This window comes from Mus musculus, chromosome 2, assembly GCF_000001635.26.
Source record: "Mus musculus strain C57BL/6J chromosome 2, GRCm38.p6 C57BL/6J".
In the NCBI taxonomy this organism is placed as follows: Eukaryota; Metazoa; Chordata; class Mammalia; order Rodentia; family Muridae; genus Mus; species Mus musculus.
Window position 1 is genome coordinate 103671542 of NC_000068.7, and position 27934 is coordinate 103699475.

General features: G+C 46.8%; 1 protein-coding gene across 1 annotated transcript in view; it reads left to right on the top strand.

Annotated features, from left to right (window-relative positions):
* Window positions 1-27934, top strand: part of Abtb2 (ankyrin repeat and BTB (POZ) domain containing 2) — a 152114-nt gene that overhangs the window by 105232 nt on the left and 18948 nt on the right. The window contains exons 2-3 of the mRNA NM_178890.3: window positions 7204-7350; window positions 11737-11950. Of these exons, the coding sequence (NP_849221.2) occupies window positions 7204-7350; window positions 11737-11950 (361 nt within the window). The remainder of the gene's footprint in view (window positions 1-7203; window positions 7351-11736; window positions 11951-27934) is intronic.

Consider the following 27934-nt stretch of genomic DNA (forward strand, 5'->3'; position numbering starts at 1 on the left):
CAGAGTGAGTTCCAGGACAGCCAGAGCTACACAGAGAAACCCTGTCTCGGAAAAAAAAGAAAAAAAAATAGGAACATAAACATTTGTTTTGAATATAAATTATTACTTAAGAATGTCTTTTAGCAAGCCTGATCACATTTTATTGCCATAAAATCATAAAGAATCAACTTTGAATTTTTTTGTTGCAAATGATATACATAGATGTCCTGTTCTACAATTTAGACAGATTTCATTTTAATTCTTTTTATATAAAAATCATTAATTAGTATAAGAATAATATATGATACACTCTTTATTCATGTATTAATATATTCCTAATATATCCCTTGCTGGCCTGGAACTCACTATATAGTTCTCAAACTCACAGAGATTCTCCTATGTGTGTCTTTTTGGTTGCTTATTTTTGGTTTTGAGACAATAAGTTGCCCACGTTGGCCTGGAGCTCATGCAGCAGAGGCTAGCCTAAAACCCACAACCCTGCCACTGCCTCCAAAGCACAGAGATGACAGGTGTGTGCACTATACCTGCTTCCTGAGTGTGTGTTTTGAATGTGTTGTTCATAAAAGTAGCCCACAGGAATAAGTGTGCTTTCCCTCCATGGGGCAAGGACAGAACGTGGTAAAAGCACCATGGTTATGGGATAGTGTTCTTTTTTTTAAGAGGTCATTCCAAGCCTTGTGCTTCTTGGCACACTTGAGTTCTTGCTCTGTTACATTAATCCTTTGGAGAGAGGCCACCTAGAATCTCTTAAAGTATTCAAAATAACACAGAGCCTTTTTCCAAGGAAAAAGCTCAGGAATTCACAGTTGGTTTTCTGTCCCAAGCTGCTCTGGTTGTGATTCTTGCTGGTTTTTCAGAGTTCACCTGTAGGTGTAATTTTTTGAATTGATGCATAGGCTGAAACTGCTTTCTCTTAATCACTTGCAAAGAAGCCAGCATCAGTAAAGAGACTGTATTTGAATTGAGTTTGTGCTTCAGACAACTTGAGCCACATCCCATGGTCTCCTCTGGCTGGCTTCCTCATGAGCAGCCATTGTGTTGTCTGTAACCAAATGATGTCTACCCAGATGGAAGGAAGTGTCAGAATGCTCCAGGGGACTCTCAAAATCACTAGCACTGTTTTGTGGGGCAGTCTAGTGTTCCTTTCGCCCTTTCCTCCTCTGCAGACCCTTGCCCTGTCTGGGCTTCACTGAGAGACTGAGGGAGAGAAGAATAGCCACGTCAGCAGTTTCTGGCAGAACAAGGCTTTCAGCCCCTAGCTAAGTGAGCCTGGCATTTGACTGTTCTTTTCCTCAGGAGGAAGTGAGACACTCGGACAGTTGTAACTGTGCATTTTTATTTCATTGCTTAGTTCCCCCACAAAACCTGACAGGAAGACCGTCTTCCAGTGATTTAGCTAGAGTGAGGTATCCACCAGGCGGTGATGGTTATTTCCGCCCTTAAAAGAGAAAGTGGGAGGAGTGAGATAGTTTGGTGGGTAAAGATCTTGCCTACAAGTCTGAGGACCTACACAGTTCCGAGTTCCATCCCTGAGACCCCCATGGTGGAAGGGAGAACCCACAGTTTTCTCTGACCTCCATGTGCACACGTGTCAAGGAAAGATCAGTCCCACTGCCCCCCCCATACACATATACTCACACGAAATAAATAAATGCAATAAACATAAATTTTTGAAGAGAAGCATGAGCTCTGCCTGGTGGCAGGGGCCCATAATCTCAGCTTCTTTGGAGGCTGAGGCAGGAGAAATCACAAGTTCAAGGCCAGCCTAGGAAAGTTAATGAGACGCTTATCCCAAAAAGTAGAGCAACTTGCCTATCATTTAGGTGGTTCAGTCTCCCATACTGAGAGGGAGGGAAGGTGGGAGAGATTGGGAGAGATGGGGAGAGACAGCGTGGTTGCTGCTCAGTTTGCATTCCACTTTGCCATTTGCTAACAAGGCTTTAGCCAAGTGGCCCAGCCCATGTGGACCTGTGTCCCACAGGAGAATGAGACACTGCAGTCATAGCTTACCAGTAGATCTTAGTAGGGTGAGCCCTACTAAGTTTGTATGGGCATGGAGTATAGAAGATATACAGGCCTGCTTCCATTTGGTATTCACTGCTGGTCAGCATTTGGTTCTTCTCAGTTTGGACACCGTGCTCCATGTGTATGCACACACAAAGACTCTTCCCTCCCTGTCTCAGAACGTTGTCCTTGTTTGAACTCCTGGTTGTCACAGATCTCAGTGAGATAGATTGACCCAGGCATTAGCTGTGCGTTTGATAATTCTTGATGAGTCATCTGCATTACATGAATGATTGACAGTTTTCCAGGCATATTTCAAGCTACTTTCTACTTCGTCTTCTTATTTTGTTCCTCTTCCCTTTGCTTCAGGAGGCACCCATGCCTTCACCTCCCAGCTGAAACTCTCAGGATAAATAGCATTCAGTAAGGCTTTACTTTCCACTGCCTTGTGCCCCATTTGAATCTCTTTGAATAATATTCATGCTTTTGCGTCTTAGTGCTTCATCCCAGAATGACTAATATACAACAACTGGGTGTTAAATTTCTATATATAAAATTTCATCTCAAGCTAAACATAGTGGTATAAGCTTATAATCCCAGCACTTGGGACATAGAGGCAGGAGTTCAAGGTCATCCTCAGCTACATAGGGAGTTTGCAGCCAGCTTAGAATACATGAGACCTTGTCTCAAAACACAAAACAACAACAACAAAAACCAACCACATCAACTCCTTACCCATTCCTTCCATGGAAAAATCCAAATCAAAGAGTAGAAACAGTTTTTCCAGGGGAGTAGGGTTCTACAGGCCTTTAGGATACCATTTGGGGGTGGTATAAATTGTGCTTTCAGAAGCTTATAGAGCTCCACCTAAGCCCCCAGCGCCTCATATGTCCTCACAACAGCAGGGGGAAAAAAAAAAGGAACTCTGTGTGTCTTTATCTTCATTTGAAGGATGTGGGGTAGGTGGTGAGGGTCCAGAGCAGGGGAAGGGTGCGTCAGTCACAGACCCCACCGGAGTCATTTGCAAGTCTAGGGAGAATGCTGTAATGGGTTATTAGGTTGGAAGGGAAGCTATGTTGCAGCCTTGCTGGCTTTGGGATGAAGTGTCTGAAAAATCTAAACGGCATTCAGGCCCACACAGAAAAGACATTTTTATATTTGATATTGTAAAAGTGGTAGGTTGAGGGATGGTTCCACACAGAGAGACACACACAGACTCATATTTGCACACACATGCACACGCAAGCACACACATGCTCTTATGACTGTGAGTGAAGTGACCACAGAGAAATCAGTAGTCACCGGTTCTGTTTCTTTCCACTGCTGACCATTTGGAATACCACTTAAGTACTAGAACGGTAAATGGGGGGAGGTCTCGAGGGGCTTCCTCAAGTGCTAGAGGGGACTTGAGATGCCTTCCTATTAGCCCTGTATCTCAGAGAAGCAGATGAAATCATCTTCTTTTCCTTTGAACTGAAATTCTGGTTTGTCAACATGGTGTGCTGCCCTTCTGCTCCTGGGATGGCATGTACCTGAGAGAGACTGCGCCTCTGCAAGCAGAAACCAGGCTTAATTCCTGGGTGGCACCTCCTTGTGAGAAGGCAGGTTCCCAGGCTTCAGGGTGGAGTTTCCCTCCTAACTCAACACCACCCTCTCTGGGCACTAGTGAAGAATCACTGGGAAGAAAATGGGGTGTCTCCACCCAACCGGTGATCTAGAGTCAGCCGAGAGAACAGCACTGGAATGTAGTAGCTCAGAGAAGTAACACTCCTGTGTGCTGGGCTTCCCAACTCCTGACATGCTGGGGACATGCTGAGGGTTTTGCCACTTTACCGGCAGAAAATCACTTCTTACCCCTATGTTTCTGAGAAGGAAAGAAAGATACTGTCTAGTTTTACCTGGACAAAGGCAGTTGGATTCCTTCATACAGACAGCAAGGAAGTATGAGAGAGTTACAGACAGAGAACAGGGAGGCCAGCGTGAGGAGCAGTGGCCGTGACCAGTTTTTGAAATACTGAGGTGGTAAAAGCAGTACGGCCTGGTGACTGATGGCAGAGGAGAGAAGGGAGAAGAATGAGTCAGAGCTGGGCAGAGAGAGGCCTGGAAGCTTGCTGGCCGCCTGGCCATCTGCAGAGTTCAAGCCAAAGAGAGAACCTGACGCAGACCAAAGGTGTGGAAGACACTGAGAACTGATGTCTAAGGTTGTTCTTTGGCCTCCACACACATGCTGTATACACACACACACACACACACAGAGAGAGAGAGAGAGAGAGAGAGAGAGAGACAGAGAGACAGAGAGACAGAGACAGTGACAGAAATAGAGACAGAATCAGAGTACATCATATCTTGTTCTTACCTCGAGTTTCTTTCCTAGAAACGTTAGAGCCACACAGACCCCTCTCCTTCCAGATACCCTAAATGGCCAAGATGGCCAAGATGAAAATATCATTTCATTTCAGCAGCTCAGAGTCTCTTCGGTGATGAGTTTCACACCGAGACCCCATTTTCAGTTTCTGATGATCTCTGTAAGAAGGGTGAGCATAGCGTTCCATGAAGTCCAAGGGACTAAGTGAAATAATGTGTGTGAGCTGCTGTCACAGTGCCCGACACACACAAAATCAATAAATCAGGAACTAGAGAGCCGGCTCCATGAGTGAGAGAGAGCGCTTGCTGTGCATCATGAGGATCTATGCTTGAAACCTCAGAATCCATACTAAACCGGATGTGGCTGCAAATGTGCCTGTAACCCAAGAGGTCACTGGGACTCTCTGTGTAGGTTAGGTAAGAGACCCTGTCTCAAGAGAATAAGTTTGAACGTGATAGCACAGGACACAGGATGGCTCCTCTGACCTCCAAGTATGAAAGAGCACTCAAACCTATGTGTACATGTGTACATGTACCATACATACATATGCCCTATACACACATTCTACATACACATTTTAAAGTGGGATAGAGAGATGGCTCAGCAGTTGGGGGCATTGACTGTCCTTCAAGAGGACGCGGTTTCAATTCTCAGTACCCACATGGCAGCTCACAACTGTCTGTAACTCCAAGATATGATACCCTCACACAGACACACACAGACATACATATAGGCAAAACACCAGTGCACATAAAAATAAAAATAAATGATGAAAAAAATTTTAAGTCAGCTTTAATCCTGACTGCATTATTTTCTTTGTTAGAAGAAGAAAGAGAGTGAAGAGAGAGAACAATTTCTAAAAAGCAAAACGTATTCATGCCAAAGCTGTGATTCTATCTGATTATTAATATCAGGCTCATAATTACTTTTGCCACAATATTAAGTGAGAGCTCCTTTGAATGGCAGACAACTGACAAACTAGGAAGCTATTAACAGAGTTGCCTGCTCCTGTTACCAGATCTAGTGACATAATAGTTCTCACTGGGAATCCTTTGACAAGTCAGCTGAATTTCCTGTGCCCTTGCCTTAAGCACTGCAAATGTGATCCACATGTCCCAGTGTTGTTTCTATCAATGAAAAAGGAGAAAGGAGGAGATGCTGGTCTGCACTTGGGCTGCCGCAGGAACCCCACCCCCACCCGGCTATTAGGACTGGGGCTCTTCTTCTGTTTAACTCATTTTAATGTTTAAAGCATTAAACACTTCATCCTGATGTGTTGGTTACTCAGCTGTTAGGATGTGTGCTGCAGGGAACCCAGCAAGGTTTAGAGAATGGCCCAGTTCTTTCTCCTCCCATGGAAATAAACATTTGAGGAAGTGCTTTGGTTTAGGTCTTGTGGAGCCAATACTGGCTGTGATGTGGATGGGGGAGGCGTAGTGGGGCTAGCCTTAGCTACTCTAGCACCAAGGAGGATGGCTAGACAGAACTATCACTGTACCTGCAGGGTGATCTAGACAGACACAACCAGGAAGGGCCCCAGGTTAGGGGAGGACTGCCCCCATGCCTTTGCCCCTCAGGAGGGAAATGTCACAGGCTCAGAGGGGAGCATGCATAAGTGAAAGGGCCTTGAGTTATCCAGCTGTGTGCTCAACACACACATGAGCCACAGAACAGGAGCAGCGTGAGTTTTGGTGGTGTATTCACTGACTAGACTCCTAGAGGGTCAAGGCTACACATTCTAGGACTGTCGCAACTGAACCTGACTCCTACTCCTGCTGTGTGCCTGAGAAAGCGATTTACGTTCCTCCGCCATTGTCTCCACTTAACAGAAAGCCCAAGTCACCCACCCAAGTTCATGTAGCTGATCACATGTCAGCACAGTGTTTATAAATGCCAGAGGACTGTCCTAGAATCCCTTGCTGCTGCGTGTCCTTGTCACATCCCTGCATGCCAGAGAGGAGACTCTTAGTCTTGCCACATTCTACAAACCCTCCCAGTTTCTCAAGAAATTTTATATTTTTCTCTGAAAATGACTGGCAGGATTTTGCTATTTTTGTAAGCAACACATAAGCAAAGGCTAGGCAGAGGCTTGAACAGTCCATCAGAGAAGTAGCAACTCCCCAGAATTTGGGAATTCCTGCTGGAGGCTGACTGCAGTGAGCGTTCCCCTGCCACGGGTTCTGATTTCCTGGTGTATGCTGGAAGACTGCACAGTGAGCTGGAGAGATTTCCAAGCTGGCATTCCCTGGGATGGATTCTGAAGCTCCCTTCTCTGCTGCTGAAGTGCTAATGAGAAACACTAATTGCACTTGGCCAGGGGCTGGGACAGTCCCACTCATGAAGTAGAGAGGGCAGTATCCCTTTCCAGTAATGTCTCCTGGCCTTCTGAGCTTAGAGAAGAAATGGACTGAGTGGGAAGGGGGAAGATGCTGCAGGCAGCTGGCCTTTGGAGGAGCAGGATTGTGATCATCCAAACTGAGGAAGCATAAGTGCTATAGAGAAAACGCCATGTCTCCACGTCACCCCAGAACCCTGAAAGCAGCACTCTGGCCCAATTAAGCATGCTAAGGGGCCCCGGAGCCTATAGGCCAGTTCCTTGGCAAATCCGATTTCTGTCTACATATTGGTAAAATCCCAGGAGAACTGGTCCACTTCTCTCTCTTTATGACCTCTGAGGCACTAGGCAGAGCAAAGACCCACATTCCCAAGGCTCAGTCGGGCTTGTCCTGTGACTTAGTCAGGACAGGGAGCCCTGAGCCCTGAGCACAGTAGCTGTGATATGGCGTGCAGAGTTTCTTCTCCCAGTGTGACTCCTCCATCTTGTTCCCTCACAGGTGTCCTCTCTCTCCCTGCCTACTTCAGTCCCTACAATGGTGGGTCCCTGGGCCACGATGAGCGAGCAGATGCCTATGCTCAGCTGGAACTTCGGACACTGGAGCAGTCACTCCTGGCCACGTGTGTGGGCAGCATCTCCGAGCTCAGTAAGTATGGTGCTTGGGGGAGAAAGTGAGACAGAATGCTCTGACTGGGTCCTGGCACTTAGACAGGCCTTCCCAAGCCTGCTGTGTACCTGAACTCCCATCTCTTTCCTCGAGTTCTTGCCTGTGGCTTCAGTTCTAGTCAAAACACTAGCCACCACTTGAAGCTCACATATCTACTCATAAATAATTTAGTTTTCCATTCCAACTAGAAAATATTAGAGTCATAGGACAGAGTCTTGCTTCCTTTTGCCTGCAGCTTTCCCAGTGCATAGAACGTCCCCCAACACCAATACCAGCTCCTGGTGCTCAGTATGTGTGTGAGAACATAAGTGTAAACCCATGTGTACATTAGAAGGGGTGAGTTCTATCCCACCCAGTTTGGCTCCTGAAACTCTCCTGAGTTAGGTCTCTATTTTGGCCTGGTGCTAGACCAGGCTATGTCATACACCACATTGCCTGGTTCCTCCCTCTGAAACCAAAGGTTTTGCTAACCTACTCTGCAGGGGAGGGGACAGAGGTGGAGGCAGATATTTTAATTTTTGTTCCAGAGACTAAAGACTTTAATGAGCCTAGTGATACTTGGCACTGAGCACCGTGGACCTAGAATTCACCCTAGGCTTCCCGTGCATTAAACTCTCTCTGCCTAGCCAGGGCCAGCCTGCCTGGTAGGTTAGGAAGCTGCATTCTTCTAACAGGTCTAGCTGCATGGGGAGCTCTGGTCTTTGGGCTTGCTCTGTCCTTCCATACCCATGAAAAGTTAAAGAGAAAGAACCAACAGAAAACAAACTTCTCTCGGAGGGTGGCCAGATGTTGGAAGGCTTATTTTGAAGACAGTGCTATGTTCCAGACTCTCGCCCGCTGTTTTTATTTGATGGCTCATAATGAGGGCTGGAATAACCCGCGTGAAAGCTGTAGCACCTCTAATCAAGTCTTTTGTGGCTAGTAAGGGGTGAGGGCTTGCTTTCCCATGCCTGGTAGGTGGCTCTGGGCATCTGTCCAAGGTTTCCTTGAGCTCTGGATCAGTCGATTCTCGAGTAAGATACAGGGATGTCCCAAAAGCATCAAGCATCCACCTGTGTAACAGCCCAGCCCAGCCAGCTCACGGCTTCATGAACAAGCTGTGCCAAGGGACCGTGGAGTCCCTGAGCTCAATTACAGATTAAAACATTGCAAAATAGATTCAAAATGGGTATCTAGAAAAATGAGATAAGATATGTAAAATGAAAGCCAAATCTTTAAAACTTATTCTTAAACACCGTCAAATGGCTGTGGATGTCATTTTTTGTGTTTTTTGTTTGTTTGTTTGCTTGTTTGTTTGTTTTCTTCTTCTTCTGAGACAAGGTCTCAGGTATCCCAGGCTGGCTCCAGACTCTTTAGCATAGATGAAAATTACCTTGACCTTCTGATCCTGCTACCCCTCCCTATCTCCTCTAAGAGCTGAGGTTATGGACATGCACCATCATGCCCCAGGTTTATTCCATGGTGAAGATCAAACCCTGGGTTTCATGCATGCTAGGCAGCACTCTACCAAATGAGCTACATCCCCAGCCCCTATGGGAATCTCCTTAAAAAGTCACTCTTCGTGTTTAGAATTAAACTGTGAACTACTAACAGGTTCGTGGCTGGTACCAGCGTGTGGCCTGTCTCAGTTCACAGAGCATGGGAGGGGAGGGGAGGCCCCAGGTCCAGTCCTAACTAACTTTCATGCTAGTTTGCAGCTGTGACCCATTTTAAACTCCTGGTAGCGTATTTCCTCTTTTTCTATAATGGAAATAAGTACCTACTTCCAAGGTGAGTCTAAAGATTAGGTGAAATTTTTACCTGTGGGGTTTGTTTGTTGTTTTCGTTACTGTTGGGTTTTTTTTTTTTTTCTGTCTATCATAAAGCTTAAAAAAATAGAAAATGGCAGGGGTTAAAATTTTACCTAGGAGAGTCCAAGGCAAGCTGTGGTTTTGGCCATAGATGGGTTGTGGAGATGACTCGGCTTTTACACAAGTCCTGTCCGAGTTGTCTCCAGGCATCTGTCCCTTGGTCTTGGAGAAAAGCTGCCCTTAGTAAGGGTCAGATTGAGGAAGCCAGGCCTCTCCTCTGCCACCTTCGTGGGTTTTCTGAACCTCTGAGCCCCTGTGTCCTGTTTGCCGTTAGAGGAAGCTCCAGGAGCAGCTACTTCTCTGGCTGCCTGGAGTCTCTTGCCTACATTCTGGCTGGAAGTGAGCTGCTGAAGGGAGCCCCACCAATAACCATGAAAGGATAACAATCACCCGCGCTGATGGCTTTCACCCTGTCCAGCTCTTGGAACAGTATCTCAGCACAGCATCTCTTCGATGCTATCTCAGACACTTTGATTTCTCTTTCTTGTAGTCCTGTGTTTCGCCAACTGTTATGACATTTAGACCAGAGAAAAGGGAGCCAGGTTTCGGCTTTCTGCCACCAACTCAGCTGGTACTGGCTGCTGGAAAAAGCACAGCCTCCTGCTGCTTTTGATGCCAGTTTCTGCCACCCAGGAGCCCTAGGGCAGGGCTGGGATCTGGCATTGCAGCACCAGATTCCTCTTGTCTTGGAAACTGTGGGGCAGTGTGTGGCTGTAGGTAGTGGTCCTGAGGACTTCAGGAGGCTCAGGAAGGATGGAGGGATGTTGATAACAGGATGTCAATGATGCTGGTGTTATCCTCAGCTTTAATAAATAAGGGTTGGTTCCAAAGCGGTTAAGTGTGTCTCAATTATTATTCCTTTGACTCCTCTAAATTGATTATGTGCTAGCATCTCCATTTCACAGACAAGGAAACTGAGGCTCTGACCATTATTTAAGGTACACAGACTAGAAGTAGCTGACCTTCGATCTGAAGCCACAGGTATTGGAGTCTGGAGTATCAGCTCTGATCAGGTTTCTCAGTGATGGTTTTTAAGGCTGAGTATTCAAGGCACCAAATGATTTTACATATTAAAGGTGTCAGATCCTGCCCCAGACTAATGAAATCAAAAGTCTGTGGACATGGGTCAGTATCGGGACCCCACTCTCACCAACACTTTTGGCCCTGGAATTGGCAAGAGTCCCCAGGCAACTAACTGTGATTTGGGGAATGAGAATCAGCAGGGAAGAGACAGTGTGCACCTTGGTTGGGGATAGTACCTGAAGGACTCTTTCTGGGTGGGGTGTTCCAGTTGTGGTCATTCGTCCCTGCTTGTAGCTAGTTGCTATCTGTGACTGTACTGGGAGAATTTGGCAGTCAATAGGCTTAAGTCAGTCCTTAGCTGTTGTAGTATATGAAAATGAAATGCGTGCACAGTACCACTTCCTCTACTCATCAGGCATTTCTGAGCAGCTTGTGTGAGGGAGACTCTGCAGGACTCTGGAACACAAGAAATACCGAATCAGACACCCATTAGCTGAGAGGTGGAAGCTGACTAGTTAAAGTAATGAATTGTCTCGCTGATTGAGTTACGTCATATGCACAGTTAGACCCTGATGCTTGCTGCTATTCTGTAGAGTTAGCTGAGTCCCTAAGGCTTCCTGTGGGTAGGGCCATCTGTGAGAGACTTCTGTGAGTTCGGGGCGGCTAGCCCACAGCAGAGACGCCCTGAGCTCTCAGGCTTGGAGAACACAAAGGCAGCGCTTGTTCTAGAACAGAGGCGCCTGCAGGTGCGTGGGGCGGTTTTAGACCATCCTTTCTCAGCATTGTGGCCTCACACAATGATGGCACATTTCCTGTCAGGGGCTGCTAGGATGTTGAAAAGACTAAGACAGAAACACAACACAGGATATGGGGCCCTGTGACCCCACAGATTCCAGTAAGGCAGGGTAGAGCCCTTATCACAGTGAAGTTCATGGGCTTTGGAGTCACCTAGCCGACAGCCCACATACTTCACTGCAGCTTCTTTGTGACCAGAACGCATGGAGTCAGGATATGTTCAGCAAATAAGTCTCAGTGCCTCTGACTTGACCCTTAGCGCTGTAAGGACTGAGTTGAGTTTATAATGAATTGTTGAGTGTCCAATGGATGGTGGCAGCCATTATCTTCCAAAGTCCCAGGGTTTGCACACGAGAGCATAAGGGAGACTCTCCACAGGGCCCGTGCTTTGGCTGGTTCCCATGGTCAGAGAACTGAGGGAAGGCCCCTAGGGCGGTGGAGAGAGTGGAGATGTTGAAAAGGAAACCACATTAGCATAAGTTCTGGAGGAAGACAGCCCTGCCAAGTGTTTGTAATTCAGCTGTTAAGGCAAGACTGGAAATGAAAGGGAAACCAAATTGCTATTGTGCATCTAGGTGACAGTCTCCTCCTCAGCCTGTGGACTCTGGGGTAAACAGTAATTACACTAAGTGAGGGAGCTGCTACCCTAGGAGAATGTGGGCTGGGAGCTCAGACTTGTCCTTTTCCCCCTTCCCAGGTGATCTGGTCTCTCGAGCCATGCACCACATGCAGGGCCGCCACCCCCTGTGCCCAGGCACCAGCCCTGCTCGCCAGGCCCGCCAGCCACCACAGCCCATCACGTGGTCCCCCGATGCTCTCCACACACTCTACTACTTCCTGAGGTGTCCACAGATGGAGTCCATGGAGAACCCCAACCTGGATCCCCCAAGAATGACTCTGAATAATGAACGGTAGGTATCATTTTTGCCTGGTCACCAAGTAGGAAATGCTCACAACACACATGTATCTTCTAACAGTGCAAGCAGCCTCCTGGAGCTGGCTGGCTGGTCTTAAAGGTGGCCTGGGTGCTCAGACAGATGAAGGCTCATGTGCAATATGATATTTCAAGTCCCATGTGTAATATATTTCTTTACCAGGGCAGATGTGTTATGGGGTCACCAAGGCTGGGAAGTGGGCTTTCGTCTCAGCCTGGAGTTGGTCAGCTTAGCGTGCACCAGCTAGATCAGCTCTTTGAAAGTTCAGTTTCCTCTACAAAACGAGACATCCTTGCAGCTCTGGAAAGGTGGCAGTGTGGTTGAGTGAGCACACACTTTGAGAAAAAGCCATAAGGACAGTGGTAATTGGCCCTCTATCTGTGGTAGCTGTCACCACAGCTCTCTTTGGATGTCATCTTTGGATGACAGTGACACTATTATAAGAGGGATCTTGGGCATGTTTGGTCCCATCAGCTTGTTTCTTAGATGAGAACACTGGGGCCAAGGCAGGTTTTTGTTGTCTTCAGGGCTCCAGCCCTTTGAAGCTGAACATATGTGCATGTTGTGGGCGTCCCAAGGGTGATCCTATGAGGAGCTTGAGAAGGGGGTGCCTGAGTGGCAGGTCAACCTGAGGACAGGACTGCAGCTCTAGGTCTCAGAGGTCTAAAGGCTTTGAAAGCACCAGGCATCCATGTAGGCAAAATATTCACACACTTAAAATAACAAAACAGCCTTAAAAATTTAATAAATATTTTAAAAACATACACTCCATATAATCTGGGCATGGTAGTATATGTCTTTAATCTCAGCACTCAGGAGACAAAGGCAGGCAGATCTCTGAGTTCAAGGCCAGCTTGTTCTACATAGCGAGTTCTAAGATAGCCATGGAGAGAAACCTGCCCCCCACCAACCACCAAATACGTGTGTATTTGAGATATATGTGTGTGTGTAGATATGCATGTGTCTCTGTATGTGTGTGTATACATATTGGTGCTGCATGTACTTACCCTGTGAGCTTGAAGTTGTGTTCTTCTACATGGGAAAACCCCTCACTACAGGGCTTCACCTGACAGAAGGGTGGCCTGAGGCCTTCCCCAGCTGACTGTTGTCTTCAGGCACATCAGCCTGCTCCTCAGCGAAACCCCCTTCTCCTGGGCCTCTACAGTCTCCTAGTCTACCCACTGAGGTTCAGTTCCATGCCCTGGTTGGTTACAGACAGCTTCCAGGCAGCATTGGTACTCCTGAGAACATACAGCAATGTTTGGAGCAGAGCATGGAGTGCTGTGAACAGATGGCTTGGGTACAAATAATAACACTGACATTCGTGAACCTTGAGACCTTTGTGCAAGGTTCTAAACCTCACGGTGCTTCATTTCCTTAGCTGTAAATATAGAGTGGTGAAGAAGCCTGTGTAAGGGTTCCAGGAAGGCCGCCAGTGCTCAGTGAGTATTTACTATGTATCAGACACAATGCTGAGCACACTATGGGTGTGTGCCTATCTCACATTCTACCAGGAAGGAGGTGTTCATTTTATACATGAGTACATAGAGGCACAGAAAGACTCAGTAACTAGCCAAGACCACAGAGGCTGTGCTCATACCACTGCACCATATAGCCTGTAACTGGAAGAAACATAAAACGACAGTGGCCTGGCACACACACAGGAGTAATGCCAGCAGTAAATGCTATCATCATTGTTGCTATTACTGTTATCACTATGATGTCAGCATCATTTTATCTCTCTGGATGGCTGAGGAGGCCCATCTGGGCCTGACCCAAACAAGGCTGCAGCTGGAACCCAAGGCATTCTGAAAGTCAAGCCCATACAGTGGGAGGCGTGGCCAGATCGCAGGCCCTGCTCCCCAGCTGTTTCTGCTTTGTGGAGAAAGTGTTGCGGTTGCAAAAGTTGGCTGGGAAGGGCTAGGCAGACTGCATTAGAGAGAGGAGAGAGGAGACCTGTTTGCTGTTTAGTGAGGTTCCGAGAGGTGTGAGGCCCAGCCCAGCCCCCCAGCAAAGCCAGCTTGGATAAACTGAACAAGGAGCAGAGCCTGTTGCCCCGGGCTGGGGCTACTAGGTCCTCAGGCCGAGACCCCCACCCCAACCCAAGCGTTTATGTGGCAACACCCTCTGGCTTTGCCCATAGGGGTAATAGTGCCCTCTCCCCCATGATCTTAACAGGCAGCATCAGGCTCCTCTGTGGCAGGAGTCCATTATCTGCATGTGGTGGTAGCCACTGAGTTTGAATAGTAACAGACACATGTGTATGCGTTTAGAAACCAATTATCTAGAAACCACACTCTGCAGCATGAGTCTACTGGTCACAAAGGTATTTTTCCATGAATCATTTCAAACAAGTATTAGATTGGTAGGAAATTGGAACCACCACTGTGGGAGCAATGAAATCCAAAATTTTCAAATCTTAATACAGACAAGCAGATGCTTCTGCGATCCCAGGTACACAGTGCTTCATGAACTGGTCCCCCTCTGCTGATGTAGGCCCTGCTGTGCCTCAGACCTTCTTGGACAGGACAGACCCTAGAGGCTGTGGAGACAGTGCTGGGCTGGGCCTCAGAGCCCCTTGAGTCTCTGCTACCCCAACACCCTTACCAAATAGCTGAGAAAATTTGCCTCCTTGCAGTAACTGGAGTTTGCCAGGATCCTAGGGCTTTGTTTTTGTGAGCTCACAATACTCCCCTGACTCTACCTGCTTCCTCCCCTGAGGCCCTTCCTCGCTCATCTCAGAAATGTGCAACCCAAACTGCTCAGAGACTGTGATTCCAGGTGTGGCAGTGAAGGTGTGGCCTGAAGTCCTTTCTTGGGGACTGATGTCTGGGTCTCTTTGGGACTCTTAAGTGATCTCTCATTCACCACCTATTCCAAGGGGACTCATTTTGGCGGCGTGGCTATTCAAGTCTTCTCTATTTGTGTTATAAGAAATATACTATGATTTCGTCTAGGGAGGGACCTTGAGTGACCATAGCTCTGCAGATAAAGAGCAGCAACATGCTAGCATCCCTTTTGTGTGGAGCACATTGTGTGACATTCCCTACTAAGCCTATACTGTTCAGTGGGGCCTCAGTATCTCTCTGCAAGGCAACCTTCCCCTAGACCTGTGAGCTCTGTGCTTGGGAAGGGAGTTAAAAAAGAAAAAACAGTAGGAAATTAGAGTCACATGCAGGGCAGGGCTTGTGAAAACGAGTGGGAAAGCATTCTACTGACCTGAATCAGGCCAGGAATAGTGTACACACTCTGTGGCAGAGTCCTGAGTTCATCCACATATCTCTCTTGACAGGGAAAATAACTCTACACTAGAGTGTGTGTGTGTGAGAGAGAGAAAGAGAGAGAGAGAGAGAGAGAGAGAGAGAGAGAGAGAGAGAGAGAGAGAGAGATGTGAGATGTATTATTATGGCCCTTTTAAAGAGCATTCTATCCATTTCTGTTTCTTATGATCATATTTTTCAGAAGGGTGGTGTATCAGGCCTGGGCCTAACTGGTGAATGACTAGAAGAGACTAGAACTATACTCCTGAGCCCTGGGCCCTTGGCTTTTTACAGTGTTTCAGATCTCTCTTCTCCCTGACCCCAAAGCTCTCAGACATCATGAGTGTGTCCCAGCTTTCAGGTCTACCCCTTCAGGGCCCCTATAGCCTTACCTGCCTCATCTCTACCAGGACCCCACTTGTTAGCCTTGAGAGCTCTGCCCTCCCAGGATGCCTTGCTCCCTGGCAGCTCAGTGTCACAGCACCAGCCAGACACACAAGGCAGGGCCTAGAACACAGGATTAGTCACAGCTGCTGCCCTGTGGGGTGTGTCACCAAGAGATTAAGCTTAGAAAGTGAAAGAAGCTCCTGTCAGGGATCCAGGAGTCTGTGGATCCCTCCCCTGAGGCCTGGAAGAGGATGGGCAACCATCTGGCCATGTGGTCCTTGATGGTGGTAATGCCTGGAGGCAGAGGGTTGGCCAGCTGGGGTGGTAGCCTAGACTATAACCATCCTGAGGAATGAGGAGAAGGAGGACTGTATAGACATGCATGGGAGGCAAGAGACCTGTTCTCTTGCCAGCAAATTGCTGGAAGATGTCATCAGTCATTAAGAATGGAAGGAGACACAGAGTTAAATGTTCAGGGTCAGATTGGGGTAAGGTGACCAGACCTGTGCATCAGAGCCCAGGACCCTGAAGAAGTAAGGCCAGGGAGAAAAAGTGGTAGTTACAATGGCTACCAGGCTATTTGCTCAAAACGTGGGCCCTAGCTGCAGTTCCTGACCTCCCTCCCTCAGCTCTACATAGTGCCTCTTTGTAGAGGGAGACCTCTTCCAGAGGCTTTTGCCAGTATCTCAGACCCTAAACCAAGAGTGTCTGTACTGGGATGGAACCTTGCAAGACCTGCTGTCATTGAGTCTTCATTCAGTTAGTGTAGTCTTATCTAAAGAATAAAGTTGTGCTCAAAGATACACTTTTTGAACTCAGCCTTGCTGCATTTCAGAACCTTCAGCCATCAGTGTGAGAGGAAGCTTGAATTTTGTGGCAGTGTGTTAGGTTGGCTCTCTGGATCAAAGCCTGCCTAGCTTCAAATCCCCAAACCAGATGGCCTCATGCCTGTCACTTCAGCTTTATGTCTCAATTCTGCTTAGCATAGGAACAATAGTAGCAACTTCAGGATGCTCTAAGATTAATATATAAATATATATAACAGTGTCTGGCATGTGGTATATGTGAAGTCTTCATTACCACATTAAGGATAATCTCTGAGAAGACTAGAATTGTTGATAGACCCTGGCAGATCAGACCAAGGACTTTAAATAGCCCTCACAACACAACCAGAGAAAATTATGACTTAAGCATGGCTTAAACAACAAAAACACAGGGCTTCTGGTATTCCCAGATGCAAATATCATGGCAAATGAATTCACACTTTAAAGGAACAAAACTTTGGTAGGACACCTCCACCTAACCCCCAGTCATTACCAGTTCCTAGTTAGCAAATGTTTCAATGTCAGGCTGTGGGTTAGTAGTTTGCCGTTGGTGAGCATATCCTCGGAGATGTGTTCTAAGAGTCCAGTTCAGCGTTTCTTCCTCTGATTCCCAGAGACTGTTCCTTCTTGGTAATATGAAATTCCAGGCCTGCTTCTTTAGATGGCTCCCCAAGTTCTGGGGACATGACCCTTACTTACACAGATGAGCCCCACAGTGAGGACAGGCATCTATTTTCCTTTGTTCTGTTCCAGATGCAGAAGGGTGATGTTCAGAGGCACCCACCGGTTGGTGTTCGTTGAGTCTAAGTGGCTCGTTAATCTTTTGCTCAGCTTGCGAAAGTGTTTTCTTATCACATAATAGAGATGATGGTGATGGGAGCTTCATGCTACTGACTTGTGATTCCCTTAAATACCACTTCAAGAAGATTTGCAATGTTAAGCTCTTTTCTCCATGCCTCTTCCCCGCTTTTTGTGCATTAAATCTCCATCTGTTTACCCAAAATGGAAGTAAATGAAATAATAGCTATTGAGTGGTTTAAGTATTGCTTCCATGTTCCCCCACTTTGCATTGCCAGTAACCTCCACAAGGACTGGTATGTAGTTTTCAGATCACACTGAGGGCCGTCTCTCCCATCCAACACATTCCCTGTCATCTCTCCCTCTTTTTTCTTTTTGAAATGATCTTGTTTAAGTGTAAATCTACTTGTTTGGCCATTTCTCACCCCTTGAAAATGTAAACATCATGAGTCTTCTTTGTTTCTGACATAGAACAGTTCCTGAAACACAAATTATTAAATATTGTCTTCAGCTAGCAAAATAGCCAATGGCATCTAATGGTTGGGGTCTGTGAAGTTAGGGCAAAGGGGTTCCTGTTTTATCATTTACCAGATATGTGACTGCAAGCATTTAATTTCCCAAACCTCTTACTTGAAGTGGAAATGACTTGACCTATTTCCAACTGAGTTCATGGAGATCAAATAAGGTAATACACAATATAAGCTCCCCATATGTGGTAATTGCTAATGAACTGTGCAGATGTTATTATCATAAACTTATGGAAGGACTAAAATAGTCATGTTTAGTTCACAGATAATCCCAAAACATTGGTAAGCTTAAAAATCATATCTACTCAAAGTGCGTATTTTCCCCCTTTGCTAGTATACTTCCCTCTTCAGTGTCTGTCTTTACTTTCTTGTAACTCAGCAGGAGGTAAGGAACCTGGTGAGGAGCAAAGAGGATGGAGGTAGACCAGATGTCCCAAGTTGAGAACTAAGGTGAAGTGAGAATTGTTTGAAACTGAAGTGTTTATAGATGTATTAGAGTTTAAACTACTATCCGAGGATTCAGAGTATTCTACAGCCTTGATTTTCTCTGGCCAAGCAAACTATCAGTCATTTTCCAACATTCATTTGTATTGTGTTCCTGGCCTCCTGCTCATTAAGGTTCAGCTACCATGGTACCTGTGTGTGACCTGCTGCCAATGCATACCTAGGAGCAATATGATCTGACTTGATTATCTTTGTTGTTTCGGTAAGAAGCAAGAATTCAGCCTAGTAGAATATATTACTCTATCTTACCCACACTCCAGAGGGGAGGGGAGTCAATAGTCACTTCTGATGGCACTTCAGGATGGCAGTCCAGGATGCATCATTCTTAGAGAACATTAAGGGATTTTGTGTAGACCCTCAACATTAAGATCAAGCCTGACAGTCTCTGAAGCACTTTACCCAGCTCCGTAACAGTTCCTTGCCCATAGCTCTTGGAGGAAACTTTTCTTGTTCCCATTTACAGCAGACTGTAGGTCTGAGCAGGACCTGGGGGCCTGAGGAGGACCCAGACATGCCAAGGTCTCAGCTAGAAAGAAAGAGGCAAAGTAGAGTTCAGGCCGGGAATTCTGATTATAACAAACCAGGGACTTCTTACTGTGCACTCTCTCTTGCCTTCCCCAGACTGAGAGGGCAAGTCTCGGACCTCTCCATCAGCTCCCTCCCCTCCACTGTGACATGGGTGGCTGGCTCTCAACTGCTTCCCATCAGACTTGGTTTGCTAGCTCTGGGTGGCCAGCCTGAATGTGGGCATCTGCCAACATCCGAGAAGGAGCGAGCCAGGGATTTGGAGCAGACAAAGAAAGTGGCAGTGCCAGATAATAGAGTACGGAGACAGAACAGGATCCTGGCCAGGCCTCTGACAAGTGCCCCTGCGGGCTGCCCCTTGCCTGGGACTTCCTGTCCCATTGTTACAACCGCCAGTCTTCACACACACAAAAAAAGAAGACTGGGAACTGCCCAGCCCAGGCTTCATTCATTTGGAGTTACATGACAGCAACAATCCCTTTTGTCTGTAGTGTGGCTGTGTTTCTGAGAGTGCCTGGTATAGGGAAGGCCTCCCTCTCAAGGGATCCTGCATTTTTGAGGTGCTTCCGAGGCCCTTCTGGAGATGATTCAGACCCTGACAGTGCGAGCAGCTAGGAGCTTTAGCAGATCAAGAGCCAGACCAGGCTCGTTTTCTGGCCTGCCCTCACCTGCCTTCCAGGCATCTCCTTAGATTTATTCCTTCCCACACAACCCAGACAAGCAGCCTCTCAGCTGGCTGTGGCTTGCCCTGCCCCCTCCCTTTCCCATGTTTAGTATATGCAGTTTTGGAATGGGGTTTTTAATATTTTGAGTGCACTCTTTGAGACGCTGGTGTCCAGCTTTCAGTTCAGAGTCTGTCGAGGATGTGAGTAAAGGTGGAGTCTGGGCAGCATGGGTACATGGCCCACGGAGGTGTCCCATTACACCTCCTATTTCTCTATTGGCCAGCAGATTCAATGTGCCCTATATGGCAGCTGGACATCATGGAAGATCCCAGTACATTTGTCATGTTTTCTAAGGGCCAGTCTAGTTATGGTTTGACTACTATATGACCTGAGTGATGTGCCTTGGCTTTCACACTGGTAAGACATGAACTCATGACAAACCTCTCTGGCAAGCAGCTGAAGGGTCAAAGGTGATATGCAAATGGCCTCAGGCTTGCTTGGCATAAGTTGGTGCCCAGATCCTAGCAATATAGTATGCAAGTCAGAAGTCTGTGCCAGAGTATTCACAGGGCTGCAGTTGGGCTATAGGTGTAGAAAGCAGAGTTAGATCCAGCACGGGAGCCTGCCTTTTCTTCCTCATTTCTGACTGCTGCCTCCCATCCACATCCCCACCCCCATCCACAGGGTCACTATTTACCTATCAGGAATTCCTCTCTACATGAGATCATCTCTGTCTACCCTAAGTTCAACATAGGTTGTTTCCCAGACATTTTTAGAAGCTCCATATGTGACACTTTCGAGTGTGTCACCTTTCTTCCCTAGACCGCAGGTGAGTGGGGAAGCAGATAGAGTATGATTTCACTCAGCTACATTTGAATAGAAATACCATTTCCAGGGCCTAGCTCAAAAACTCCACCATGTTCCCCATCCCAGCAGGTAGATGTCTGTGGGATAAATATCAAGTTGTCTTGGGAACAACTGAGCCCTGGGATCCTGATAAGGCTACCTTCCTGGCAGAGTCCAATGAGCTGTGGCAAGTGCCCACAAGAGAAAAGAGTATTTGCATAGGTTGGAAGTCCTGGCCTGTCTGGCTTTTAGATGGTGAGAGAATGTATGGTCCGTAGTCAGCTGTGTCAGCGAGTATGGAAAGAGAAAGTGGGTCTCTGGCACATGGCAGCACTGGGCCCTGTGGATGATGTGTGACCTATCGTCCAAGAAAGCCACACCGGTGGCCCAGGAGTTGAGAAAGGTTTGCTGTCACACTCCTGCCACCCCATGTGTGTGGGTAGCAGTGATACCCTGGCCTGCTGGATCAGTCCAGCAACAATGCCGAGACATGCTAGCCTGAGAATGGATCTGATAGCCTCAACTATGAAGGCTTAAGGCCCTTCCTGCTACGTGGAAAAGGGTGTGGTGGCGACCTGCATGTAGTCTCCATTGGCACCTAGACCTCCTCACCCACATAAGATACCTCCAGGAGTCGAGGCCGGTTGTGATCTTTCCATCATGACTCAAGGCTGCATGTTAGCACAACCACATCACCACATCTGCCTCTCCCTTTCCTGCCTTATCCTAGTTTTCCAGCTACTTTCCTAGAGCTACCTTAGCCCCAGTCTGCCTGGTTCTAGGAAGTCCTCATGAGACATTGCCAGCTTTTTATCTAGGAATTAACTGTTTTTATCTAAAAAGAATATTCAAGTTACCTGAAGCCTTCAGGAACAAAAGACTAGGAAGTCTCTCTTTGCCTTCAGAGTGCAGCTCAGGAGTAAATGGACCCCTGAGAACATGACCCAAGGGCTGAGTAAGAAATATGCCCTTTGTTATAAACTCAGTAGATGGCTCCTAATGGACTTTCTTTGCTGAAAGATGGCAGGAGATGACAGTGAGCCTTAGAAAAATTGTACTCAAGGGAAAAGCCCACAAAATCCCACACAAATAAAAGAATACAAACCTGGTAAGTCCTGTATGTCATAGGGCATGTTGCTGAAGGGGAGCATGGAGGTATGCCAAGCTGGTGGGTGGGAGGAAATGCCCTTGCAAAACAGGTAGTGTGGATCAGGCAGAGGGACTGCTGTGGACAAAGATTCTTTAGTCAAGTGCCCTAACACTGTGAGGATGAAGTGCCTCTTTATACCTGGCCATCCCCGTGTTGGCAACAGCACTTTCCTTCTCTCTCAAAAGTGGTCCAGAGTGGGAGACATATTACAGATGCCCCTCTTATTGTGAGATGGGTCACATCTTGGTAGAATCATTATTTTTAAATATCTCAGGTAAAAACATTCACTGATCTGGACACTATTTCATTTTTTTGTTTTGTTTTGTGTTCTTGAGATTCAGTCTGGTCTTGCTGCATAGCTCAGTCTAGTGTAAAATTCATTCTGTAGGCTAGATGCCCATCAAGTCATGATTCTCTTACCCCTGTCTCCCAAGTGCTAGAATTACAGATGTGTGCTTCCATGCCTAGACGACCAAAGACTGATCATAAATATAGATTCTATGTAATAAATGGTTGTTGAATACTTAAATAAAAGTAAAAAGCATGATGGCTGCATGAGTGCATGCTTGCCATATCCCAAAGTTTAAAATACCATTAGGTAAAGTCAGCCAGACATGGTGACACACAACGTTGAAGGCCTGTGTAGTCTGCATAGTAAGTTCCGGGTTAGCCTAGACTACATGGTGAGACCTTATCAAAGAGGAGAAGGCAGGCAGCAAGGTGGTTCAGCTGGTGGAGGCTTTGTATCCAAGCCTGATGACCTCAGTTAGATCCCTGGGATCCACATGATAGAAAGAACTGACTTTCTATCATACTGTAATCACACACACACACACACACACACATACACACATATACACATACAAACACGCACATACACATACAAACACACACACAGGAATCATTTGTAAAATTAAAACAAAATAAAAACAGAGCTAAAGGACAAACTGAGTGGTCATGAAATGCATTCTGAGAAGGGCCTTGGAGGGTGTGCCCTTCCTGGTTCACAGCCCATCTCTGCTGCTGCTTCGTGAATAGCACTGGGTGCTCTGCTTGTCCGTGTGTAGAGTACACACTTTAAAGAGTACCTGCTTTACAAAGTGATGATTAATTAGTAGGACGTAAGGGACTTAAAATTACCTGTTCTATAAACATTATTCATTAGTGACTGTCTTTTCAGCCTCATGTCCCAATTGTCATACAGTTGACTGCACATTCCATTGCTGACAGATTCCTTGGAGACCTCTAGAGCCACCACCAGCAAGAGGCCGGAGAAGGATCATATCTCGTTGTGACTAGGCCATGTTTGAAATTGAAATTCATATATCATATTAAATTTAGTCTGGTAAGGCAATCCACCCCAATCCTGGTGCACTGATACAAGGACTCACTTGAACTCCAACATTCAAGGCCAGCCTGGACAACAAAATAGCAAAGTGGAGGGAAGCCAGCCATGGCATATACACCTGTAATCCCAGGACTAGAGAGTCAGAGTCAGAAGGATCAAGTATGAAGCAGCCTGTTCACCTGACCTACAAAGTGAGCTCTGGGCCAGTTAGGGCTACATAAAAAGACTTCATCTCAAAAACAAGCAAACAAACAAACAGTACCCTAAAAGCCTGGGATGTAACTCTGTGGTAGCACTTGCTTAGCATGCACAAGGACCTGAGTTCAAACCCAAGCACTCCCAAAACAACAAAAACCTAGAAATCATCACATGTGTAGCATATCTGACAAGCGGTTTCTAGTTCCTCTAATCTGTACCAGATGAGTTTTAATAAGAAACCGTATTGGCCCCACCCCCAGAAAGCCAAAGCCCCACCTTCAACAGAAGTACCTGATTCCAAACAGGGATTCTGTTAAGATCAGCCCAGTTGTTCTGAGGCAGTGAGGCTCAGCCAGGGGGACACAGGCCTGGGGGTCCAGGGAGAGAAACGTGCTTAGCTGCTACTCCAAGCTAAGCCAAACCATCCTGGTTTACCAAGCAATTCTAGGAAAATAATTAGTCCAAGATGTGAGGCAAACTAGAATCCCTTCCTTTGTGCTGGGTTGGAATCTGACTTCAGTAAGACAATATTGGCTTTATTCTACATGGGCGTTTGGCTTGGTTTGGGGCCACAGCAGCTCTGGAAGTCTTAGGGAAACCATGAAGAAGGCCTCAGGCTGGCATTTCAGAGCCGACTCCAACTCTTCCAGAGAAGTTTCTGTCTGTGGAATCTTCACTTGGTGGAAAAATCTGGCAATCTTCACAACATTTCTCTCCTGCCCCATGCCTGCCCATGGTGGGATGGAAGGCAAGAGTGTGCAGCATGCTCCACAGTGAGGTCTGTGGAAAGAGGAACTCATCCAAGCAGCCCTGTAGCTCTACTGTGCCTCCTGCTGAAGGTGGAGCAAAACTGGAGAAACTGAGATCTGAGGCCAAAAAACCCACAGTAGCAGCCTGCAAGCTCCTTGGCTCCTCCTTTCTTAAGCTTCAAATGCTCTCAGGCTGAGTGAGGTATTACTTAAAGATGATGGAGAAATATCCATGGGAGTAAATCTTAAACTGATGTCCAGTCCCTACCCTCCCAGCCTATGAGTTGCCATGACCCTATACCCAGGCAAGCAAAACCCTGGCCCAGCCTTCCCACAGTGAAGCTGATGCCCGCTCTCATAGTCTTGGTCAGTAGGCATCTCCTGTTCCTCTCCCCGGTTCTTCCTGTAAGAGATTCAAAGAGGTACAGACCTCAGCACGCCAGGTTGGGGACAGAGACATAAGACTTTCTTCTGCCCAGGGTTTGGACTACATAGCCTATAGGTACAGGTCAGTGCCCATCTATCAACCTGACTCTTGTTCCAAGGCCCCTTTCCACCTCAAGAAAGAACAGAGCCTGCTTTGAGCTAGAAATTAGAGGTGTTTCCTGTTCCATGTTAAGACACTGCTTACGGGACTGTTGTCCTAATAAATCATACATGTGCAGGGGCAGGCCTTTTCCAGGCTGCAGGAACCTTGCAAAAGCAAGACATTAAAAAGCTTTGTGTGTGTGTGTGTGTGAGAGAGAGAGAGAGAGAGAGACAGACAGACAGACAGACAGACAGACAGACAGACAGAGAGACACAGGCAGAGACTGATTAGGCACAAATAGCACCAGTGTGTTTTAGGAGCTTCTGGTCCCTTAAAGTTGTACCCTACCACCACATGTTAGTGACCCACAACCTTCTATGACTATGTTTCTTGTAGTCACCTCCTGTGTAAGTTTCTTTATTGCCAAGGCAAGAGTTTGTGCCTCCAGAAACTTTGTAGCTCACTCTCAACATAGTGGTTGCATTTGTTTTCTCTTTTTATGAGCTGGGCTTGAGTGGATAGTGGGCAGCCTGCCTGCAGGCTTACGTGTTTATGCTTGCTGGCAGGGAGAAGGCAGGGAGTCAGCTGACCTGTAAGAAGGCTGGAGCTGAGGCAGCCAGATTCCTATGGCCTATTTCTTCTATTATGTGTTTTCCCTATCAACAGATACTAAAGCAGTAAGAATACTTAACGTTTATGGAGAACATACCACGTCCCCAATGTTCTTCTGCTAAACACTTTGTGTATATACTTATAGCTGTCTTGGGAGGCACTCCTATAATTTAGACCCATTTTATTCATATGGAAATTGTGACTAGAAGAAGTGAAGCTACTGGTACAGTCACAGGGTTTTGACCAGTGAGAAAATACCTGATCCCAGCCAGCCAGTCAGTCTTCCTCCAGAACTATACCCTCTGTCTCTGGTCCATAGGTACGGTTACTGCAGTGAAGGCTCTACATGTAAAGAAGAGTTCTGACCATGGAAGAAAATGTATGAACACTAACCTAACCTCTCATTTAATAGAAAGCTGGGTCCATAGAGGTCAGTGGCCTGCCTGAGGTTTCCATAAGTGGTTCAGTGGTACTGAAGCCACTAGAACTTTCTTCCAGGGAGGATGCTGCCCATGAGGATCCCAGGTCCTCAGGATCCTGATCGATGGGTGGATGTGAAAGCCCTATGCCATGTCAGGGTTCACAGAGACTGTGTGCTATCAAGACAGAGTTCCAGCCCCGGGCAGTGTCATCCTTACATACTATGCTAGCTGTCTTTTCTGTTGCTATGATGACACACCCTGACCAAAGGAAAGGTTTATTTCATCTTGCAAGTTATAGTTTGTCATTGAGGGAAGCCAGGACAGGAACTCACACAAAACCCATGGAGGAGCATGGCTTACCGCCTCATACTCAGATGGCTTTCTCGGTAGGGTGTCGAGACATATCTGCCTAGGGATGGTGTTATCCACGGTGACTAGGTCCCCCTCATCAATCTTTGATCAAGACAGTCTCTCACAGACATGGGCACAGGCAAGTCTGACCTGGACAGTTCCCCAGTTGAGAGTCTCTCTTCCCAACTGAGTCTAGGGTACACCAAGTTGACAGTGAACTAGTCCGGCACAGTGCTAGGTTAGCCAGCCCTCAAGAGGCAGAGGGAGGCAGACTTCTGTGAGTTTAGGGCCAACCTGGTCTATATAGTGAGTTCTGACCCAGCCTGGATTTTAGGGCTTCATAGTGAGACACACACAACTCCCACCGCCCTCTCACAAAGAAAGAAAAAAAAGACTCATAACCAGCAGCACCAGTACCTGGTGCCTGGTGTGATGTTTTGAAGCAGAAGTCCTCAAATTATGGCCACCCCTGGAACCCTGAAGACACTTGCCAGGAGAGTACAGGGTCAACGTTGTTTTAAAAGAATGTGATGTTTTTTAAAAAAATGTGATGTTTGATTTTCAATTTCATTTTTTGCGCAATGTCCAAGGGAGTTTTCCAGAGGCTTTTCAATGTTATATTGTCGCTGTGATAGATAGCTTGTGGAAAGTATTTGTGTGTTTTCGCATTTTCTCTGTTTTACTTCTTGTTGGTATCATAGAAGATCAGGGCAAGCCCTTTGAGGGTTTCAGTAACTTTTTGGAGTATAACAAGGGACTTGAGACCAAAAATATGTAAGAATGGCTACTCTAAGGTATCAGGTCCCGCATTGTCTCAGCAGGCAGATAGATGGCTGCGCAGAGGGGCTTCCCTCGGCCTGACTGGGGCTCCCGGCCCCGGGCCTGGCCCTGCAGCCAACTGCATTTCAGCACAAAGGGACTCTCAGCCAACCTCAGCTTTGGGAAGCAGCAAAAACTTGGAAGGGAAAACCAAGACACTGAGGAAGCCATCAGTTACCCTCAGTCCTACTCCTCCAGGCCCTTCCAATAGGAAGCTGCAGCACAGGGATTTTCCAGAGGATCACATAATGCCTGCTCTTCTCACTGTGCCCAGTGGGCAGGATGAACTAGTAGAAAGGAAATAGTATTCTGGAAACCCTAGCCCAGAACAGGATGTTACCAAGAAAGCCCATGGATTGCTTATCATTTTACCTGCCTAAGCACCACAGGTGGAGGGTGAGGGTGAGTAAGCCATCCTTGGCCTGAAGAGGTTGGCTGTTAGCAAGGTCAGCTTTGTTTGGAGACAAGATATTCACTAGACACCACCTGAGATACAGAGGGATAATTCATATTTCTAGAGTATTAATCAGTGTTCAATTCAGGAAACAGACATCACTTTAGGTATTTTAAAACAGGATAGGACTTAATAGAGAATTAAACACTGACTAAATCACAGAAAGGACTTAGGAAGGCTTCCAGGAACAGCCCCACAGACAATGTGGAGTTCATCTGTTAGGACCATGTTCATAGCGTCAGGCACTGGGTTTGAGCATTTATGTCCATGGAGAAGTGAGTTAGAACTGAGACTAGGGTCATGAATCTCTCTGGACATAGATTGTTTCCACTATGCTGTCTCGGCCTCTAGCACACAAGGGAAAGAGAGTCTAGATACAAGCATGCTCTACGAAGAGAGAAGAACTCTACCCCTACTGCATTCTCTACCCAGTGAGCTGATGGGGCACCAAGGGAGGAGGAGGACGAGTAAGGATACCACCCGACAAGGACGTGTGCTTCCCGAACATCCCCTTGGAGCTTAGAGCAGCGGTTCCCCTCCTGTGGGTCACAACCTTCTGGCAACCCTCTATCTCCAAAAATACTTATATTACAATTCATAACAGTAGCAAAATCACAGTTATGAAGTAGCAACAAAAATAACTTAATGGTTGGGAGTCACCTGTATTAAAGGGAGGCAGCGTTAAGAAGATGGAGAGTCGCTGCTTTAGAGGATCTGGGAAATGCCCAGTTAGAGGTTTCATACCATAGCAGGGCTTGGCAATGCCTGCAGTCCCAGAATTCAGGAGGCTGAGGCAAGAGAAACACAAGTTAGGCCACCTGGGTTACATAGTGAGACACACACACACACACACACACACACACGGTTTAATGGCCACACTCTGCTCTTTGCTGTACAAATAGAAAATCATGAACAACCAGTTTTCAGTGTAATGATTTAAACAAAACCTTCTCTTGGGCTAAGGGCTAAGGACATCTGTGGAAGTCCCTCTG